Raw genomic sequence first — 23,239 nt, 5'->3', positions numbered from 1 at the left:
CTGCTCCTCTGTCAGCTCTGGGAATGTGTGCAGCTCTTGCTGGTGTCCGGACACAGGACAGCCTGAGCAGCGATCAGCTTCTCCCTGAGGACCTGTATCCATTGGAGTTAAGGACACATTGGGTTCAGGTGAGCTTTGCGAGCCTGACCCAATCACCCCACACGCACTCTCTGATTCCCATCATATAGCTCTCCTATTTTAACACAACCTAAAAGGGCTCTGCAGTTCTAATGGTTGTCCTGGAGATGACCAGGTGGCTGAGATTGTGGCTTCTCTTGAGGCAATCCTGTCTTACTCTTTACTATGCTGGGAGCCTTGCTAAAGGGGTGCTGACAATGACCAAGAACAGAGCCAGGTCTCTGTGACCATATCCTGTTAGGTTAGCTTAGAAACTAAGTAGGCTAACAGTCCCTTAATGGCATTGTCCCAAAAGAGCAGGTCAAGTAGCCGTTCCCCTGTGTGTCTCCACTGGTGCTGTCCCTTGTGGAGGGTATTCAGTACCCATGGCCTGGCTTTCCCACATGTAGCCCTGACTGCTCTGGGCTTTGCATTCCTTCTTGAAAATTCATTTCCAGAGTAGGTCATCAGGGCCCAGCATGGCTCTGGTGACATCTGCCACCACTGGAACTGGAAGCTATCCAAAGCTTGCATAGCTTGTTAAGACTCTGCTTTTTTTTATTATGTGTTAAATGAACTGCATTGAGAAAACCAGGACTGAGAGTATCACTCGAGTCAATATCCTGAGACTATAGTATGATATCCTAAATTGCTATCCAGAGAGAGTCTAGTTTCTGAGTTATTTCTATGGATACCTGAGATAGTACCTCCCAAGGCTACCAAGAGCCTTAAACTTATTCATAAGATTTGTGAAGTTTCTAGCTCTTTTCTATAACATACTATAACAGAGGACTATATCATCTACAATATACTAGAGGGTAATATCATCTACAATACAACATATCAAAGAGTCATATAATCTACAATACAGGGTCATATAATTTAAAACATAATATAATAAAGGACCATATAGTAAAGTTTATTTCCATCATTTTATGCTGTAATTTCAACCAATATGTTAGTATTATATAGCATATATAATTATAATTGCTATAATAATCACCTTATAATAATTTTTATAATTACTATAGTAATACAAGGTTTCCAAATTACTATTATAGCCATGATGGGGGCTTTTTGAGTGGTACTTAATTTTTAATCCATTTTGTACAATGTAAATACAATGTCCAAAGCTGTATAATTAATTGGTTGCTGATAGAAGGCTAGAATCCAGCCTTGCTAGTCATTTCCTCTCACATCAAGAGAAAGTTCCTTAAAGATCCCAGAGCTGTGACTTTCTTCTCTATACAACAGACACACCCAAGGACATATCTCACAGAGGGGTATCTCAAAAACATTTCTACAAGTATTTCTAGCATGGGTACTGGATGGTTTGGAACCATTAGTTGATTCTGAATGTGCAAAACAGATAAGGCATGTATATAGGATCCACACATATGTAAATGCAGTCTGCTAGTGGAAGAATTCTTTTCTTTTCTTTTCTTTTGTTTTCTTTTCTTTTCTTTTCTTTTCTCTTCTCTTCTCTTCTCTTCTCTTCTTTTCTGTTTGTTTGTTTGTTTGTTTGTATGTATGTTTTTTTGTTTGTTTGGTTTTGGTTTTTTGGTTTTTTTGGGTTTTTTTTTTTTTTTTTGGTTCTTCGAGACAGGGTTTCTCTGTGTAGCCCTGGCTGTCCTGGAACTCACTCTGTAGACCAGGATGGCCTCCAACTCAAAAATCTGCCTGCTTCTGCCTCCCGAGTGCTGGGATTAAAGATGTGCACCACCACTGCCCAGCAATGGAAGAATTCTTTTCTAGAGGCTTTGGTAAAGCTAAAGTGACTCACTGGTCATTGGTCTACATTTTACATTAGGGCATTTGGATGAATTTCTGTTTGAAAGCAATGCACTTGTGCCCTGCCTTGCCACACCCTCTACTCTGCCCTGTTTGTTTGGAGAACAGTTCCCTGGGCTAATTTTGAAAGATGTACTCATTGGAACTGGAGGGAAGATGATGCAAGGGAAGACCACAGGCTTGCTCAGGAGCTGAAAGACTCCAGCCACTCCTTTAATCACAGTGGCCGACATTTTCCTGATATTTAAGATAATAGAAAGTAAAGAAATAGGAAAAACTGGCAGGTTCCAATATATAAAAACTTTAGGAATCATCACTCCCATCTTAAAACAGCTTGAGAAAACTGAGCATCAAAACCTATTGAACCTGTCAGAAAACTGAGGACACCACCTTAAAATCACAGAGATAGGTGCGTGAGGGTAATCCAGGTCAAATCTCCCATTCACAGTAGCCTGGAGAAAACCGAGGCATGAACCTAAGAAAACACGGGCAGGATCTACACGCAGGCAACCGAAAGCCCGAAAATGAATGGAAAGATGCTTTGTGTTCAAACTACATATTGTTAAGATGCTGATTCTTCAGTTTTGAAATCATATATACATAATATATAATATATTAATATATATAATATTAGAATCAATAAAAGTCCAATCCAAATTTGAACAAGCTGCTCTATGGATTTTAATAAAACACTCCACAGTTCATGTCAAAAGACCAAGGAACCAGAATAGGAAGTCAGCTCTGAAAGAGAACATGATCAAAGGATGGACACTCTCCAACTTCAATACTTGGTATAAAGCTTCAATCATCAACAGTGTGGCATTGGCAAAAAGAATAAATACATAATTACTGGCCAGAATGGAAAGTCCCCTAGCAGGACCACACAAATACAGTCAAGTCATCCAAATCAAAGACAAAGTCAATTCAAATGAGAAGGACTGGGCTTTTCAATAAATGGTGATAGATCAGCTCAACTTTCCATACCAAAAAAAAAGTTAATCTGGATACAAAATCTATAATTTCCACCAAATTCAAAATATACTAGTCTTAAATATAAAATCCAAGACTTTCATAAGATAACATAGGAAAAATACTTCAGTCCACTTGGATTTGATGATGAATTCTTGAGCCTGATGTCAAAAGATCTGACCCATGAGTAAAAATGAAGTTTTATTTTATAGAACTTAAAAACTACCCTGTTGGGCTGGAGAGATAAGAGAGCTCGGGGATTAAGAGCACTGGCTGTTCTTCCAGAGGTCCTGAGTTCAATTCCCAGCAGTGGTGGCTCATGACCATCAGTAATGCGATTTGGTGGCTAGCAGACATACATGTAGGCAGAACTCTGTATATAAAATAAGTAAGTAAGTAAGTAAGTAAATAACCTGTCAAAGATACTGAAAAGAAAATGAAAACCAAATAAAAAATCAGGCCTCAGACTGAGAGCAAATATTTACAGAAGCACACACTTGGAAATGAACTTGAATCCAAAATCCACTTAAATTTTAACTATTAAAAAAGCAACTAATTTGGGGCTTAGAAGGAGGCTTAGCAGTTATGAACATTTACCGCTCTTACAGAGGACCTGAGTTTGGTTCCTACCCAAATCAGGTGACTCACAACTTCCTGTAACTCCAGTTACATGGACACCAACGTTCTCTTCTGGCCTCTGTGGGCTCCTGCATGCATATCACACACACACACACACACACACACACACACACACACACACACACACACACACAAAATTAAAGGAACCTATAACAACTAATTTAAAAAGTAACAAGATATCCAGAAGGACACTTTATGAGAACAGATGTGAAGACAGCAAAAGAACCTATGTGAAGAGCCTCTCCGCTCACATCATCCGTGTCTTGGGAAAGTGAAAACTGAGCTGATAACAAAATACAAATGTGTGCTATTACAAAGGCTGACATACAAGAAACTGAACATGTTAAATGCTGCTGAGAAGGCAGGAGAGGAGCTCTCCTTGCTGAGAAGGCAAAATTGGGAGGCAAAATTTTTGGAGCTATTTGGTAGTCTCCCACAAAGGCTGCTTGTGGTCTTACCACATGACCAACACTAGGTGTTTACCCAGTTGAATTTAAAGCCTACATTCACTAAAAGATCTGGTGTGTGTGTGTGTGTGTGTGTCTGTGTGTGTGTGTCTGTGTGTGTCTGTGTGTGTGTGTGTGTCTCTGTGTGTGTGTGTGTCTGTGTGTGTGTGTGTGTCTGTGTGTGTGTGTTGCGGCTGGCCAGCAGCTCGCAACGTGAACGGTTCAACTGAGATGGCCACTCGAGCTGAAAAGAGAGGAAACTAGACGGGGAGGAAGAAGAAACGGAGCCAAGACAATGGTCATTCTGTTCAAAGCTCAATTTTACTTGTTCAGACACTCAGTTATAAAGGAATGGGGAGGGAACCCGATTCCCGCCAAATAACTCGGGGGTCCAGTAGCAGGGTGAACACGTGTGTGGCTCCAAGCAGCAAAGTGGCGGTCCAGCAGTGGGCGTGGCAGAACGAATGAGCAGGAAACTCCACCCCTGAGCAAGCAGGTTCCAGGCTGGGGGTGGGGAGATTACATGTGTATATCTGTCTGTGTGTGCCTGTGTGTCTGTGTATATCTGTGTGTATGTAACAGATTAGTTGGGTAGGTGGATGGATAGATAGATGATAGATAGATAGATAGATAGATAGATAGATAGATAGATAGATATCATCTTAACTCATAATCATCCCAACTGGAAGTAACCCAGGTGCCCTTTAACCTCTGAATAAATGAGTTAACTGATATATTTATGCAATGAAATATTATTCAACAAAAATAGAAGCTTTCAAATCAAGGAAAGACATGAGGGAACCCTGGAGAAGGGCTGCATATTGTATGGTTCTAATTAAATAGAATATGCAGAAACATGAACCTATTCAGTAAAACACTGAGTGCTTCACAGGGAAGAGAAGAAATAAACAGATGGAATCAGTTTTTTTTTAAGAGCAGTAAAATTGATCTGTGTTATATTGCATTCATGAATACAAAACACTCATTTGTCAGATCCCAAAGAACTGCATAGTACAGAAAGTGGACCTGAAGGAAAAGATATTTAAAGCTCACATAAAATATTGGGAATCCAAGGAAGAATGTAGACTATAAGAAAAAAGTCTGAGAAAATCATGAATGTGGGAAACAGCAGTGAAGGAGGATGGTGGCAAAATGTACTTCCAATCATGTTAGATGATAGATAGTGGGCTCTGAAGATGAAGGCATCCGAGAGTGCGCGTGAGCACAGAACACTTGTGCATAAGGGAGCTCCCCACATGGGTAGGGAATAAGAATTCCACCCTGATCTGCAGAAGTGTGCAGTTAGGTGAACAGGGAGCTAACTGGGTTGCTTGCTGCTTGGATAGAAGTGTACAGACTCTATGCAAGAGACAGAAGTAGATAGGAAATGTCTAATGTGGGCAAATAACTTTAGACAGAAGACACTATCATTTATATGTGTTGGTTATACTCTGATGGTATCATTATTTTCACATTTTTTCAAGCATAACTAAGGGCATGTATTTAAGTGGACAGAGAATTCCCAAAGCTAGAACACTTTCTGATCCAGGTATGGAGGCTCATGCCCTGTGCTGCAGAACTGAGGCGAAAAGATGAGTCCAAGGCTACATAGCAAGTTTCAGATTACCCTGAACTATATGAGACCCTGCCTTACACAAGACACACACATACAAAATTATCTTTTAATTTGTCCAGATTATGCTCTGTGGTCTATAGGGGCTGCAGAGTCCAGAACAAAGAAAAAGCAAAGAACACAATCTACTTGTCAAATAGAACATAAAAATATAATTAGCTGGCCTGGGTGATACCAAGTGTAGGTGCAGAGGAGGGAACCCCCTACTTTGTTTGGGATATTACTAGATATTTAAAAGGTTTTATCCACATTTTCAGCACAGTATAGACCAACCATCTGAAAGTTGGAATTGTTCTCTTTTAGCCAGTATTTTTTTCCCTCAAGATGATAATCTCAATGTAGAGTAGACATTGGCAGTACTTCAAGGTTAAATCATTTCCAAGTGCTTCTAACAGACCTTCATTACAACGTAAAACCTTTCAATACCATTACAATGTGAAGCTGTTTTTCATATTTTTCAGGAAGTAAGGAGAGATATCTCCCTTGAAGACTCCTTCAATGACCCCATAAATTAATAGGACCTCACAACTGCCTATACAGAATGCAGAGCTCAGATACACTGTTAATTTACCTCAATACAAAAACAAATAATTTATGGCAGATCAAAGTTTTGCTCTGCTTAAATCAAACTCCCTACTAACAGTCATGAAACACTAGAAATTATTATTGTGCCAATAATGCATGTGTCTGCTCAAATCTTTTGAAAAGGAAGCAAGACACATAGACACAGTTGTGTATGTAACGTTGCAGAGTCTTCGTCAAGAGTGAAGTGACAAAATCAACTATCTGGCTTTATTGAGATAGAAGTGTGGGTAACCGACGTTCTCGGGTCTGATCGTACGCCAGGATTCCATGCGTTCCTCCCGTCTGGATTCATGTCCACACTTTCCGTAAGTGCCTTTGTGCTGATAGCACCAGTGTTCCCTGGAGTCGTGTATTTCCATAATGTTTCCCTCCTTACATCTGTGTACCCTCCTGCCCCCCCATACGCATGCACACATGCACACGGTTGTAACTAGCTGAGGACCCTCAGAAAAGCGAGCATCACACATCTTCCCTTTAATATTCTTGGCACGTTCATCCTTATGTCCAAGTGAAATGGAATATACCTTCGGTTTGATTTCATCTGTTGATCTTCTGGTGTTCATTTATATACCCGACAACAAAAATGGAAGCATGGTACCTTTGGGCAGCATCTGATCTGTCAGGAAATTCCTCTTGCTATGATGGGTGGGTGGAGAGAAGATGTGATCCAGATGCTCAGGCTGCCTCGGCCAGTCATGCAGATGTGCATTCTCCTCACATGCCCAGATGGTGACCCCTCTGGCATTGTTAATGTGTCCCGCGTGCCAGGCTTCCTTCTTTGCATGTGCCTGCCTTCGTCTCACTTGGTGCATGTGTGTATTTATGAGACACGGCACTCCTACATTTCTTATGTGGCAGTAAATATTAAAAATGAGGAGTTCTAACTGCGTTGGAAATTGATAAAGAATCTTTTAAATTGCTACGAAATGTGACCCTTACTTTTGAAACACCTCCTCATACAATTATTCAATTCATGATGCAAGCTTTTAACCTTTCTCTTGAGAAAATATGGCACTGGGTATAGTATTTAAAGATAGTTTAAGACACGATCTGTTTCATATGTGCATTTTCTGATGATGCCAGGGCCCTGTTTTCTTTTCTGATCTCTGTAGCCTCTTTTTAAGAATCATGCCTGTACACTGAGTACTGCTATTTGTTGATGATTAATTCCAGGCATTACAGACACAGATAGTTGGGGTCTTCTAGAATTGGTTCCATATTTTTTTAAGATTCATTTTTAAGTGTGTGTAGGTGTGGGGAAGAGGTGCGCACAGGACCCACTGTTGACCTTATTAAGGTCCCAGATCAGGTTCCCAGCACTCACCTGGTGACACAAAACCACCTGTAAATTCAGTTCCAGGAGATCGAATGCCTACTTCTGACCTCCAAGCACAAGGCATGAACATGGCATACACACACACATACAAGCAAAATAATAACATAAATCTTCAAATGTTTTTTAAATGAACAGACCCAGGTTTTTCTTTTTCATAAAATTCACTTTTACAGGGGAAATGTAAAAGATGAGTATGTCAAGCCGGGTGTGGTGGTGCACGCTTTTAATCCCAGCACTTGGGAGGCAGAGGCAGGTGGATTTCTGAGTTCGAGACCAGCCTGGTCTACAAAGTGAGTGCCAGGACAGCCAGGGCTACACAGAGAAACCCTGTCTCGAAAAACCAAAAAAAAAAAAGATGAGTATGTCTTAGAAAGATGAAGACTACAAAAACAATAAATAAAAACAGATGATGGGATTTTGAGAAACACCTGTCTCCTTTGGTATCAGAAGTAATGAACCTTATCTTCAGTCACCATGACGAGAACTAGCATCTGGATGTGTATCTCGAGTCTTGGTTATCTTACAAGTGATCTCAGGCCCTTAAGAAAACTGTACTGTTTTCTAAAGTAAGGCTCATTTCTTCTTCCTCCTCCTCTTTTCCCTCCTCCTCCTCTTCCTCCTGGAGTTCTTGTCCCCTTCAGGGCCCGCAATCCTTTCCCCCACTCTTCCATAAGAGCCCCCAAGCTCCATCCACTGTGTGGCTGTGGGTGTCTGTATCTGTCTGAGTCAGCTGGTAGGGTAGAGCCTTCCAGAGGACAGCCATGCTAGACTCCTCACTGGCTGTCCTTTGTAACCATTCTAAGTAGATAAGAGGTTGACGCTGGAAAATGTTAAAGACTAAAGGTATTGTGATGGTTTGTATATCCTTGGACCAGGGAGTAGCACCATCTGAAGGTGTGGCCTTGTTGGAATAGGTGTGACCTGGTTGGAATGGGTGTGTCACTGTGGGTGTGGGTATAAGATCCTCACCCTAGTTGCCTGGAAGTCAGTCTTCCACTAGCAGCCTTTGGATGAAGACATAGATCTCTTAGCTCCTCCTGTGCCATGCCTGCCTGGATACTACCATGCTCCCACCTTGATGATAATGGACTGAACCTCTGAACCTGTAAGCCAGCCCTAATTAAATGTTGCTTTTTATAAGACTTGCCTTGGTCATGGTGTCTGTTCACAGCAGTAAAACCCTAACTAAGACAGAAGTTGGTACTGGGAGTGGGGTATTGCTGTGATAGGCCTGACCATGCTTTTATTTGAAAGAATGTGGATTTTGGGACTTTGGATTTGGAAAGCAGTGGAATGCTTTAAATGGGGCTTAATGGGTCATCCTAGTAGGAATATGGAAGATTTTGTTGCTGGGAGTAATTTGAACTGTGTTGACCTGGCCCATGAGATTTCAAAGGAGAAGAATTTCAGAATGTGGCATAAAGACTGGTTTTGTGGTATTTTGGTGAAGAATGTGGCTACTTTTTGCCCTTGTCTGAAAAGTTTGACTGAGGCTAAGGTGAAGAGACTTGGATTAATTGCATTGACAAAAGAAGTTTCAAAAAAGCCCAGCAGAGACTTTGTTCTCTGGTTAAGTCTTATGAAGAAAAGTTTGAACAAGCATAGCAAGCTTAGAAAGGAAAAATATAAAATATATGGTTTGAGTATTAAAGGAGTACCAGGAAGTGAAATGGAGCAAAATCTTGTGTTCTAGGAGATAAAGATTAAGGGAGTGGGACCTTGGGGCAAGATCCTACCCAGCTAAATTAGATCCAGGCATGGTGGTACACACCTTTAATCCCATGAGACAAGCATGCTGATCTCTACATTCAGGGTCAATCTACAGAGCAAGAACCAGGATAGCCAAGCTTAGGCAATGAAGGATTTAGAAAACATAAAGCTAGTGATAATAGTGATACAAGGGGATCATGTTCTAATTCCTGTAAGCAGCAGAACTCGGCAGCTTCCACCATTGTGCCTCTGGCTCTAGAGTTAAGAATGGAAGGAACTACTGGGAAAATTGATGCTGGTTAGCTGGAGCTAAGGAATTAGCGGTGATTAAGAAGAGACCAGCATCGTTGAGGTGAAATCTTCTGGAAATTGTTTTCTGGGAGCACAAAGAAGCTGTGTTCCAGAGATAGATAAGGTTGTAGCTCATGCTGCGGCTGGACTTGGTAATGTGTAAGAGTCACTCAGGTGGTACTGCTTGTGAAGGAATGAAGGGATCATGGAGAGAAGCTGAGGCTTAGCACTGTGAGAGGCCAGGGAAGCCCATTGGAGAAGGTGAAGCCTCAGCTGTAGTTGATGGCCCAGGATTGAAGGGGTCATGCAAAGGATTTGAGGCTTGGCACCCTGAAGAGAGCCTATGAGAGGCTATTGGTGAAGCCTAGTTGGAGTGGAACACCCCAGTGTATTGGAGATGTCAGTACCATGGGATGATCACCAAGAACAGCAGCCGTAATGGAGTGGATCAACCTGAGCATAGAGTGCTACAGAGGACAGAGATGGAGAAGTGATGCCAGCCCTTAGGAGGAGTCCAAAAGATCAAGTGGAATCCCAGACACTGAAAGAAGAAGCTGTAACATTGAACTTGCCTTGGAGACTCAAAGATGTTAAAGATGCCAGAGCCATGGGACACATGCTGAGGAAAGCTGCTAACAGGGAGTGGAACCAGCCCAGGAGGAAGCAGTTTGTTGCAGTCAAAAAAGATGAAAAAGGAGTGGAGATCTGAAGACCACTTTGACATACATCAGCCATGGAGATGCAGAGTTTGGAGTTTGCCCAGCTTGTTTGCGGCCTTGCTTTGGGGATTACAGTTAATTAAGTTGAATGAATCTCAAAAGAGACCTTGAACTTTGGACTTTTAACATTGTTGCAACTGCTATAGACTATGAGGACTTTGAAAGTTGCACTAAATGCATTTTGCATTATGCTATGTTTAAGTATGGTCCCCATAGACTCATGTTTTTGAACAAGTCTATGGGGACCAGGGAGTGGAATGTGATGGTTTGTATATCCTTGGACCAGGGAGTAGCACCATCTGAAGGTGTGGCCTTGTTGGAATAGGTGTGACCTGGTTGGAATGGGTGTGTCACTGTGGGTGTGGGTATAAGATCCTCACCCTAGTTGCCTGGAAGTCAGTCTTCCACTAGCAGCCTTTGGATGAAGACATAGATCTCTTAGCTCCTCCTGTGCCATGCCTGCCTGGATACTACCATGCTCCCACCTTGATGATAATGGACTGAACCTCTGAACCTGTAAGCCAGCCCTAATTAAATGTTGCTTTTTATAAGACTTGCCTTGGTCATGGTGTCTGTTCACAGCAGTAAAACCCTAACTAAGACAGGTATTATGTTCCTAAGTCTGTTTTCTACACCCAGCCCAACTTGAGACCCATCCCATGGGAGACTATTAATGATAATCTGTTATATGTGTAGACAGGAGTCTAGGATGGCTGTCCTCTGAGAGGCTTCATCTATCAGCTGAGTCAGACAGATGCAGACACCCACAGCCACACAGTGGATGGAGCTTGGGGACTCCTCTTATGGAAGAGTGGGGGAAAGGATTTCGGGCCCTGAAGGGGAAAAGAACTCCAGGAAGACCGGCAGAGTCAACATGGACCTTTGGGGTCTCAGAGACTGAACCACCAGCCAAACAGCATACACAGGCTGGACCTAGTCCTCTCCATACATATGTAGCAGATACGCAGCTTGGTCTTCATGTGGGTCCTGAACAACTGGAACAGCAGCTATCCCTGAAGTTGCTGCCTGTCCATGGGATATGATCTTCTAGCTGGGCTGCCTTGTCTGGCCTCAGTGAGAGAAGATGCACCTAGCCTTACAGAGACTTGATGTTCCGGGGGAGGGGGCTCCCAGGGGAGGTGGAGATTGAGGAAAGGACTCTGGGAAGGTGTCTGGGGAGGAGGGCAGTGAACAGGATGTAAAGTGAATAAATAAAAAAAATGAAAATTAATGAATCTTTAAAAAGGAAGGAAGGGAAGGAGGAAGGAAGAGAGAGGGAGGGAGGGAGGAAGGAAGGAAGGAAGGAAGGAAGGAAGGAAGGAAGGAAGGAAGGAAGGAAGGAAGGAAGAGTAGCAGCTTGCTGATAGGTCTGCTCTTAAAGTACAACTGTTGAAAAAATAACCCTAACAGCCATTGACTTACAGCCCATCAGCTCAGTCTGTCCGGAACCCCAGTAGTGTGGGTTGGGCCCAGCCAGATTAAATGTATCTCCTGGAGGCCACTTGGACTCTGGTCAGTGGGACAGCCACAGAGAACAAGGAAAGAGTGAGGTCCCTACACCATGCTCTCTGGAAAGGGGCACAAGTAGCCGTAGAGGAGAAAGAGAAAGGGGAACAGGAGAGGACATGATAGAGGCACGAGAGCTGAGTGGTAAAACTCACTGTTACCCAGGTAGGCATCCCAGAAGCTGCTGATTCACTGACTGATGATTCTCTAAGGCCTGTCATGGGGGCATGTGTTAGTAACAGCAGCCCCTGGGCTCCGTGGAACACAGTGTGATTTTCAGAGTGCTTTCTTCTCTGGGTTATGTTTGAAATCTATGTCACCCTGCAGGATAGGGAGACAGCCCAGACATCAATGCTCCCAGTTTCACAATTATAGTGATACTTGTCTGTCCAATGCCCTTCACTACTGGGGCCCTACACGGCTTCCTCTGAAGCAGTCAGGTATAAGGACCAGGCTTGGGCGTTCTGGAGTATCCCCATGTGATCTTTCAGACAACTACCAATTTTCTAATCTGTAGAATTAACTCACAGCTGGTAGGTAAGCCATTGTTATGGAATAGACATGATGGTGTGGTTGCTCTCCACCAGAAAGAGTGTGTGTGAAGCGTTTAGTGAGTGATGGAGGTCCCAGGACTGAAGTCTATCTAGTTCAGCATCATACAGCAAACTGGGGCGCCATTTGAGGTCCCCATCACTGAGGGAGACTGTGTTTATTTCTCTGATAACTGGTGACCTTGCTGCAGATGTGGGTTGACCCTTTGTACTTCACAATAACGCTCTACTGGTGGTGGTTTCTGTCTATGTGGGGAATGTTCTCCGTTGTTACAAGTTACATCCTCTTCAGAGCTTCCTGGGCAAACTGCTCTCAGGGAAAACACCAAAGTATGTATTCCAGTCACTCCTCGTGGTCATGTTTAGTTCATCTTTAATTTAGGCTGAAGTTTTTATTGGGTTGGCCTTGGATTTTGTTCATTTGTTATTGTTCTTGTTTTATTTTAAAATAAGAATTCACAATATATGCCCCCAAACTCACAATCCTACTGCCTCAGCCTCTCCCAAAGCTGGAATTAATATTTGTATCTTTCCTAGTATTTTAAATGATAGAACCAAATAACTACACAGGTAAGTGATCCTGAAAACAATTTACAGGCCTGCACTAGCACGCCTAGCTGCTTTATCTCTTTCTTGTAAACATTAAGGAGTATATTGAATTTCCCTCGTTTGTGGAGTGTCTACAGGTTTCTAGGCATCCCCTAATCTTTTTTTTTTTTTTATCTTTGCAGTAAAACCATGTAGACCCTGGCTATCACAGCATCAATCCGCATACCCTGTGCAACGGGGACTGACTTGTCTCCTGTAGAGTGCATAGCTGCAGACTTCAGTTGGCAGAGGCAGGAACAAAAGGAAGTGAAACTGCTTCTCCTTTAAGTCTCTAGCGCACTGTTTGCATGATTATTTTTAGCTCCGTGTTTTGTTTTATTCTCCTGTAAGTTGGGTCAAAAGCACTTTAAAGCCAGCAAGGACTGAAGGTTCAGGATCTGACCTGACCACACCTAACACATCAGAAAAATGCGGAAGCGTGTCTAACAAGTGGGGTTTTAACATCGAGGGGCAGCCACCATCCTCTTGGGGCTTACACAATTCCCTGGGATCCTCCAGGCTTCTATGGCCACAGATGAGTTCTTTGTCCCTTCATCTGTGAGTGGGGTGCACGTCCTCACTGAGCAGCCCCTGCAGAAAGGAGAGGAGAGAGTGTGTAGTGTTCACTGTTTGTGAGACAGTGGTGAAAATTTACCCTGTTGGAGAAAACAAAATCATTCGCTTCAGGGATATATAGCCATGATATTTCTCTCTGTGTGGATTTGTTTCCCCCTGTTAAATACTAAGAAAGATAAAACAAGAAGTTTTCCTTTTTATCTTGGAAGAGGGGACATATAGAGTGAGAAATGTTTAAATAAACATGATGGTAACTAGAACATTTTCTTTTGAGGAAGTTTATGAGTTTTAGGCCAGCCTGGGGTACATAGTGAGTTTCAGATAAGCCTGTCTCAAAAAAAAAAAAATCAGTTACATGACTGCAGCTTTGCAGATAGTTAACTTAATTGTCAATTTGGAAGACCTTGGGAGCAATGTCAGGAGACTATTTAGACATGCCAGAGGTCTTAGAAAGCTTTTTAAAGTCAGTAAAAAGTGAAAACATGGCCACCTCTCTCCTGACTACCAAATGCTATTTAAGATTTGTCAAAGTGTTTTGGGTTGCAGAACCCAAATGGACTTGGGTTCATGCCCCAAATACAATCAGAGCAAGTAGTGCCCTGGCAAGGAGGGCATTTTACTTTCCCACTGTATAATGAATTCCCCTAGCTCAGTGCAGACTCCTAAGCAAGTCAGCTCACCCAGTACAGACAGTTCACTACAGGAATTACTCAAATTTGCTTTGCTAGCCTTTGTGACCCAGATAGCTCAGATGTCCAAGATACCAGGCTATCAATGTCTGTGCCCACAGCAATCCCTTTCAACTCCCACCTGCTCCACACTCCATATACCTCAAGAGCTGCCCAAAGTCAAGGTTCCCACCGTGTTCCGAAGCAGAGTTTCTTAAATGTTTTCACCCCAAAACTTCTTCCATGACCTCCCGGTATACAGGTATATAAAACACTTGTGTGAATCCAACATTTACAAATGATAAACCACACGGTTTATCTTAAAGCAATTATTTGTTGGACCTTTACTTTTGCTCTTTGCTAAAGATGAACGGCTGTGCATGCGGAAATGGATTTGGTTTTAACACAGCACAATGGCATTAATTGGATATTTGCATGCTGAGAAATGATGGTAGGGTAATATTTTCATATGGAGGCTGTTCTGAGGCAGGAACACAGTCTCTTACCTGAAGTAAATTCAAGCAGCCTGGAAGCTCCGGGTTCTACTGTCCCCAGAAGTATGTGTAACCCAATACGCAGGGAGATGAGCACAGGGATAATCTAATATATTTGTGACACTGATGCAGTATGTTGGGGACTTAGTGTGCCCAGTCTTTTAAACATGAATGCATTGTATATATAATATGTACATGTATAATATATATATTCACACACGTACATATCTTTCAGGTCAGTGTTAGGAACTAGCCCTATCACTGTCACTTTACAAATGAGGCAGTCATGGAAGAACTGTCAAGAAAGTTCACCAAGGCCCGTGGTGCCTAGCCACAGATGACAGTCTACCAAGTTCTGTCTCCAAAGGCATGTCACTTGGCATAGAGTGGCCTTGCAGTTCAAGATGCTGTTAGCCAGGAACATCTCCTGTATAGACCTGAGCCTAAGAAAGATCCTGATTACGTGTGGAGTCCAAGGAACCTATTGTATGTTGCTATCTGGGGCTGAGACTGGGCCAGGAGGAGCCTCTAAATCCTTGTTCACATTCCTAACAGCATTAGTTTTGTAACATAAACCTCCACTTTGAACTAGTTGCTTTTGCAACAATGTAAACGGCTCATCACAGGCAGATCAAAGTAACTGATGGCTCAAGTACCTCTCAGCAGAAAGACCTTACCACCTTCTCTGGCCTTCTTTAGAGACACCATAGTCTCCTGGTATACTGGCTGGCTTTGTGTGTCAACTTGACACAAGCTGGAGTTATCACAGAGAAAGGAGCCTCCCTGAAGGAAATGCTTCCATGAGATCCAGCTGTAAGGCATTTTCTCAATTAGTAATCAAGCGGGGAGGGCCCATTGTGGGTGGTGCCAATGCTGGGCTGGTAGTCTTGGGTTCTATAAGAAAACAAGCTGAGCAAGCTAAGGTAAGCAAGCCAGTAAGAAACATCCCTCCATGGCCTCTGCATCAGCTCCTGCTTCCTGACCTGCTTGAGTTCCAGTCCTGACTTCCTTTGCTGACGAACAGCAATGTGGAAGCATAAGCTGGATAAATCCTTTCCTTCCCAACTTGTTGGTCATGATGTTTGTGCAGGAATAGAAACCCTGACTAAGACACCTGAGAACAAAAGCCAATGTTTGCAGCGGTGCCAGTGTCTGCTCCACAGACTCTACCATTGCCTGCCCCTCCATGGGCATAAGTGCACCTGGGTAGGAGGTGCCAGGACATGGCTCTTGTCTGTTTCTTGAATGTGGAAAGGCATTCATCATTTAAAAAAAAATGTAAACAATTCAGTTCTCAGACTAGCCCACAAGCCATATTCAAACCATATGGATTCAAATAGTCCATTTTAATTGGAACTCAGTGAGGTAAACCATCTTGCTGGGCATGCATTGGCATGCATTGGCATGCACTGGCATTCATTGGCCTGCTCAGCACTTTCCTTCTAAATGATAAAGAAAGAACACATTTTTTTTACATTGTAATGAAAGCTTGATTTAATAACATCAGGAATTTTAATTAAGCACATGATACATTACCTCCAACAGGAAGCAAACTGGTGGACAGTGGTAGGGTTGCAACAAGCAGAGAATTCAAAACCATAGAGGGAAACTGAGGAACGCAGGGTAATTCCCACACTTCAGAAGCTAAGGCGAGAGGACGTTGAGTTTGTGTCTAACCTGGCTGCATACTGAGGCTCTGCCTTAAAAGAACAAAACCATTTTAAGCCCCTCAACCCAAAATGTCAACATAGAAAGATTTTATTTAAATAGTGTTTGGAAAGACAAAGTGATTTCCTCTGTGCTTCCCCCATTTCTGTTCCCACAGACTGGTCTACACACGGTTTCTTCTAATCTAGAAGATTAGTTACATGCTTGGTGTAGTGAGTTATTTGGTCATCATGTTTCCAATGTGTGGAATCAATGTAATATCAAGTAAGTGTCTTCACTTAAGAGGTTAATATCTCTACGTACCTGCTTCAGTCATTCGCCTGGTCGTGGTCTTCTCTCACCTGGAAGCACTTGGCTCTGCCATGTTCTGCGAACACATTCTCCATAGTAGATATCTACATGTAGCTTTTTCATTGGAGGACCCAAGGGAAAAGCCAGAGAGGGGCAACCTACAAAATAAAACTTTGTAAAGATAACGAGCTTTAAAGAGAATCTATAGTTTGTCTGCAGACTGGGCTCACCATTGAAAATGGGGCCAGCATGGAATAGAATAACTCATTAAACTGTGTGCTCTTTCCATGAAAGTTTAGTGTCCAGAGCTCCTTTGAGTATGCTGTTTCTTAAAATCCTTAGAACTGAGCTGGCCATGGACAAATTCACTAGCTTATGTGACGACTGAGCACTCAAACTGTGACGTAAGATGCCCATCATGCGTAAAAGGCACAAAGGATTTCAAAGATGGCATGGCAAGAATAAGGATCTGTATTGATTGCATGTTGAAAGGGAAGTGTTTTAAACACACTGATGGAATAATGTCACCCGCCCCTGTTTACTTTTGAATGTGGCTGCTAGAAAATTTTAAATGGCCAGCTCTAATCCCTTAGTGAGGATAACGCGCTCTGCAAATCGTGCTAGACAGCTTCATCATTGTGTAACCCTCGCAAGTAGTTTTCCACAAACTATGATTCAATGTTATGGGAGCATCATTACCTATGAGGCCCATCGCTACAGAAATGACAGCTGCAGTTCCCAATAGTGTGTTTGTGGCTATATTCCCATTTAACATCACTGATCTCCAGCAGAGGGGAATGGGTACTGAAACAGAAATAAAAGGATACCAGAAGGGTAGGCATGAGAGAAAATAAACCGGGATAGGTAATCATGTTCTGTGGTCAGACCTGCTCCTCCATTAAGATGCTGGCTCAGGCTGGCTCAGGAATTAATGAGTCCATGGACCAGGCCTGTGCTGTGGAATGGGGATTTAGGAAAAATCACAGAGCTATGGAAAGCAGCTCAAATAAAAATTCCCCAGAATATCCCTCATCCTGAAGTCACTCCAAGTCTCTGGGTCCGTAACAGAAATGAAAAAACAGAGACTGGCAAACCCTGAGCCATAAAATAAAGAAAGTAAGTGGCTAAGCAGTCAGCCCAGTGTTGCCATAGGCACTTCCCTTGGCAGCGCAGCGGTCTGGTTTTATTAGCGGTTCACAGGACTTCCAGAGAGAGAGATGCTAACGTTGCTAGCGGAGTAGAATAGAGGCACCTTCGCCAACCAGATGCTCCTAGTTTAAGATGCAAAAAGGTGAGGACTGCTTTTTTTTTTCTTTTAGCACATGTTATAATGCTTTTTTTTTTTTTTTTTTTTTTGACTGTAGAAGCCTTTGACAGGACTTTCATGAAACATTTGGGACTATAGTTATTCCAAGATTATTACTGCCTAGGGTTTTCAGACCTTTATTCATGAACGTTCCTACAAGAAGGCATGCCAAGGACTTATCCCTTCAGCTTTGGAAGGGTCTAGTGTTTTCACTGATCGTGGTGGTGAATATACTACTAAGATTTTTCTGTATGAAGCTGTGAGTTTGTTTCTGTACTTTTTATCAATAAGATGATTCATATATACTGACCTGCATGTGGAAGGAAGATAGAGTTTATTTCCCCCACTGCCTTAGTCCTTATAAATACAGGGTGAATCCTGAAAGAATGAATGGCCATCCACTTTGGATTTCCCAGTTCATATAACACACACACACACACACACACACACACTCTCTCTCTCTCTCTCTACCTGGTTTTTCTAAATATGAAGTCTTTACTCTATTCTCCTTAAATTAATGAGCACAAACCTGGTCAGACAAGCTGGGCATGGGAATGAGCACGTGTAATTCTAGCACTTGGGATCCAGAGGCAGGAGGATTGAGAGTTCTAGGCCAGACCTGGATCTGGTCTCACAGAGCTCATGCATCAGTCTTGCCTGATAGGTGCAAGTGTTACGATTCATGAATTATGATCAGGGCTAATTGTATGGGTTGGTTAGTTTGTTTGTTATTTAAGATCTTTCCTTTAGAATGTGGGAGGAGACTGTCACAGGGAATCCTAGTGTATTTGAAAGATAACTCAACTTGTAGAGCCACAGGCTTGTTGCTGTGTGGCAGCTACAACGTAGAAACAAAGGGCCTGAAGCCCTGAGCTTCCTTCTTGCCTACCAGGTAATGTCTGTCCAGGCTTCATGCTTTCTCATGAGAAGAAGGAATGATATTTTTTCTAGACCTCTTTTTAGGTAAGTCAAAATATTTGTAAACATTCCACAGAGCCCAGAGTCTATGGCAGAGATCCTCGGCCTTTGATGTCCTTACAGCTGCCCCAGCAAAGTTTCCTTTACAACTCCAGTACACAGGACCTCAGAAGCCTTCGAGGGAGGCCCCATGCATCAGTACATCAGAAAACCTTCCCCCGCCCCCAGATGATTCTAATCTATGTTATGTCTAGGAACTACTTCTCTAATGGCTTATGATCTGATCTTAGCTGCCCTTGGAGTTCCTTGGGGTCAAGGGACCATCAAAAATTTGCAGCTGTCGCCCCGAGATTTAGGATTCTATCCTGAGATTATAATGTAACTTGGATACAGTATCATCTGCAGACAGTTATTATTATTGTTGTTGTTGTTGTTATTTCACTTTCCATCCCTATCACTGCCCCTCTGTCACAATCCCTCCCCACATGCCCCTCCCCTTCTCCTCCTGCCCCTGGTGGGTCCCTAGACCCTGGCACATCAAGTCTCTGCAAAGCTAGCCTCATCCTCTCCCACCATGGCCAGACAAGACAGCTCAGCTAGAAAAATGTATCCCACAGACAGGCAACAGCCATAGAGATAGCCCTCGCTCCAGTTGTTCCGGAGCCACATGAAGACCGAGCTGCAGACAGTTTTTATAAATTGCCCAGGCCTTTCTGTGTCCAGCAAAAATTAAAACCAGTTAGAACAGGTTTGTCTAAGTACTGCATTACAAAGAAGCATTTCATGACTATAGCAGCCCCTGTCTATCTGAGGTTTCACTTTCTGCAGCTTCAGCTACTCATGAGCTACAAAGATGCAATACATTAAGTGGGGAATTCTGTAAATAAATAGTAACGTTGACTTCCCTGACTTTCTGAGCTCAGCAGCCTTTGAAATCCTTCTCCCCTCTGCTCCACCTCACTGAAACCTGAATCACCCTTTGTCCAGGGCCTATGTGAATGCTACAGACCTGTTAGTTGCTGAGCAGCCAACTCAGTTATTTGATCAGCAATCAATGAATCATGATACCTGTGTCCAAGTCCCACATTGCATAAAGCTTACCCTCAAAGCACAGACATTTACTACACTGTGTTCATTATTTCATTGTTCATTTTTTTTTTCTTTTTTGGTTTTTCAAGACAGGGTTTCTCTGTGTTAGCCCTGGCTGTCCTGGAACTCACTCTGTAGACCAGGCTGGCCTCGAACTCAGAAATCCACCTTCCTCTGTCTCCTAAGTGCTGGGATTAAAGGCATGAGCCACCACTGCCTGGCCATTGTTCATTTTTTTAAACTTCTTACTGTGTTTAATTTGTAAATTTAACTTCATAATAGATACATGTGTGTGCATGTGTAGGAAAAAAACACATCACACGTAAGGCTCACTACTACCCAAGAGTTCATTCATTCGTGGTAGGTTTGGGGCATATCACCCAAAGGAATTCCTTTGTCCTCTGTCCATTGGAGCTGGGTGGTACAATTTGATAAAGAGAACTTTTTAGTCTCCAGTTTTAAAAAAGGAAGATAACAAGAACAGCAACAAAACCGAGTTATTGAGCAAATGCATACCTACTCTGTAAAATATTATGGTGTTAGTATTTCCCAAGCGCCTGCCCTCTCCTACCCAACCAAAATGCCACATTCTTACTTCCTTCTACATTGCTTTTTCCATAGACTCAAAGACTGCATGGATTTGGGGATTGGATCCTTGTTCTATGGCCTTTACTATGGAATATGGACTTTGCTGAGATCTACTCAGACCACATGGCATCTACTCTTAGTGGAGTTTTCTTTGTTTGATTTATTGACTTAAATGGAGGAAGAAGCAGCCCCATCTTCTACATCAGTCCCTTCAGCACTGTCATGGTTCTCCAGACCCATTGCTCCCTGGAGTCACATTCTATCAAGAACTATTTGTTGTTACTTTATTAGAAAATACATCCCTATGGCCAACAAGATGGCTCAGTGGATAAAGGCCCTTGCTGATAAGACTAATGACATGACTTCAGGATCTGGACTCCATATGGTGGAAGGAGTGAACTGACTCCTGCAAGTTGTCTTCTGTCCTTCATATATAAGCCAGTGACATGTGCCCATCTACTCCACACCACACACACACACACACACACACACACACACACTAAATAATTTCTAAATGAGAAGAAAATGCATTCTTTGTATAAAAGTACTTGGGAAATGTGATATTTTGTAAAATGTGTTACTTATTCGAGTTATCATGTCTAGCATATTCTAATTGCCAACATTTAAGGAATTAATTAAAGATGAGTCATAAGAGAAACCACTTAATTCTGACTGAAACTTCATCTAATGGGATAAAAGTGACATTTCAGGAGTCAGGATATAGCTCAAGAGTAAAGCTCTTGACTAACACATGTGAAGCCCTAAGTTGACTTCTTAGTCACGGAAGGAAAGGATATAATCTGTATTTGATGCTGCACAAAAACATTTTAGAATCAACTCAGGGTAATCTTGGCATGGAGATTCGTCACCATTATGCAGCACGTGAAAAGTAGAAATATAAAAAGTGATAAATGTGCTCTGAGTGTACCTCGGTAACTGGATTACTTTTAAAGCTTAAATAGTTTTTAATGCTTTTAAGGTTAAAATTCAGAATGGACATAGGTCTTGGTGAGGTGGCTTCTAGACCCTGTGGCATGTGTGCATTTCTGAACACTCACAAACCAAGGGCTCCGTGTTCCTAAAAGTTCCCATCTTGCTCCTCCTGTGTCCTGTGCACAGCTAACGTGACGTGGGGAATCTGTGTGAGAAGCAGAGAGTGGGGTCTGGGCTCTCCTTTTGCCCATTGTGAATCAGGACTTAAATGGACATGAATCTGACTTCCTGGGCTCCTAATATCCTCCCTGTCTACCGTAGGCTCAACTGTACCTTCTTTCTAGAGTCTACAACCCAACTTCTGAGATGTGAAGTTTTAAGTACCACACCTTTGCAGTTCCTCTGCCCTGCATTGCCTAGGGGACAGATGCAGAAAACCGCCCTTCTCAAGATGTGTACAGGAAGCAACATTTTTGCTCCCAGTTCCAATAAAATCCAGACATCTTATCTCTAAGATAATCTCGGATGCCTCTCTCATGCTTGTTCTTGAGTACCAGAAGAAGATAAAGATTGCGTGTGTTCTTTTCTCCCATGGACCAAGAAGAAGAGCTTCAATGGTGGACAGGACAGCCCAGTCATCAAGCACCAACTCTCTATACTTCTTGCGTGGTCCAACCCCTCAGGCCTAAACATTATCACCACCAATCATCTTCATTCTAGCTCCAAAATCTATTTTTAAAACAACAGGAAATTTTTATAGTCACCAGTAAGTTGGTATATACATATGGGTGTTCTTGTGTACACACAAAGGCACACACTTATACATGTGTTTGTAACTGAAGTGAGAAAGAAAAAAAAAACTCTATAGCCATGACAGTGTATTAGTCTCACACCAGATCAATTAAGTCAGAATCACTGGGAGTGGAGCCTATATATGCTTCTGTTTTGTTTAAAAAATAAAATAAAATAAAGCTAAGAAAAAGGAGTAATCGATTAAACTATCCACAAATGGATGGGCCTTAAAATGCATATTTTTGAGTGAGAGGAGCCATTCCAAAGGCTATATATGATCTGATCCCATTCATAGGACATTTTGGAAGAGGTACAATTGCAGAGATGCTTGTTAGGGGCGGAGAGGGTTGACTGAGCTCCAGGAGATTTTTTGTAATAGTGGAATTGTTTGATACTAAATTGATGGATAAATGGCATTGCCTTTTCAAAAAATTCACAGAATGACATAAAAAAAAGGGATATATCTTCTTGCAAGCAAACTTCTAAAAACTATTTAGGAGCTCAGAGAATCCCAAGATAAAACATAGTGTGATGGAAGTAAGCGAACTTTATTGAAAATGTTGACAGGGTGGGGCTTCTGCTGACTTTAAACTGAGTGGAAATTTTAGGTCTAAAAGCAGAGAGAGCTGTGCATAGCACTGTACTCTCAGTGATCATCATCGACAGATCTATGGACTAATGAGTCTGATTGTTCTAGATGTGTATTCTGCAATGGAACCATTAGATAAAAGAATAGCTGATATTGGAGTCTGAGTTTCTCCTTGTCTTAGGATTTTACTGCTGTGAACAGACACCATGACCAAGGCAACTCTTATAAGAACAAGTTTTAATTGGGCCCGGCTTACAGGTTCAGAGGTTCAGTCCATTATCATTAAGGCAGGAGCATGGCAGTATTCAAGCAGGAATGCTACAGAATGAACTGAGAATTCCACATCTTTGTCTGGCTGCTAACAGAATAATTACTTCCAGGCACCTAAGATGAGGGTCTTAAATCCCACACTCACAGTGACACACCTAACAGGGTCATTCCTTCCA

At 42.4% G+C, this 23,239-nt stretch overlaps 1 protein-coding gene across 1 annotated transcript in view; it reads left to right on the top strand.

The window, feature by feature from the left end:
• Window positions 1-23,239, top strand: part of Rnf175 (ring finger protein 175) — a 35,503-nt gene that overhangs the window by 1,606 nt on the left and 10,658 nt on the right. The window contains 5 exon segments of the mRNA XM_085836065.1: window positions 12,466-12,602; window positions 14,860-14,876; window positions 16,443-16,555; window positions 20,513-20,571; window positions 20,574-20,623. Of these exon segments, the coding sequence (XP_085692191.1) occupies window positions 12,466-12,602; window positions 14,860-14,876; window positions 16,443-16,555; window positions 20,513-20,571; window positions 20,574-20,623 (376 nt within the window).

The sequence above is a fragment of the Mus caroli genome, unplaced genomic scaffold, assembly GCF_978045245.1.
Source record: "Mus caroli unplaced genomic scaffold, Mus_caroli_1 scaffold_3, whole genome shotgun sequence".
NCBI lineage: Eukaryota > Metazoa > Chordata > Mammalia > Rodentia > Muridae > Mus > Mus caroli.
This window is presented reverse-complemented; position numbering and strand designations above follow the sequence as displayed.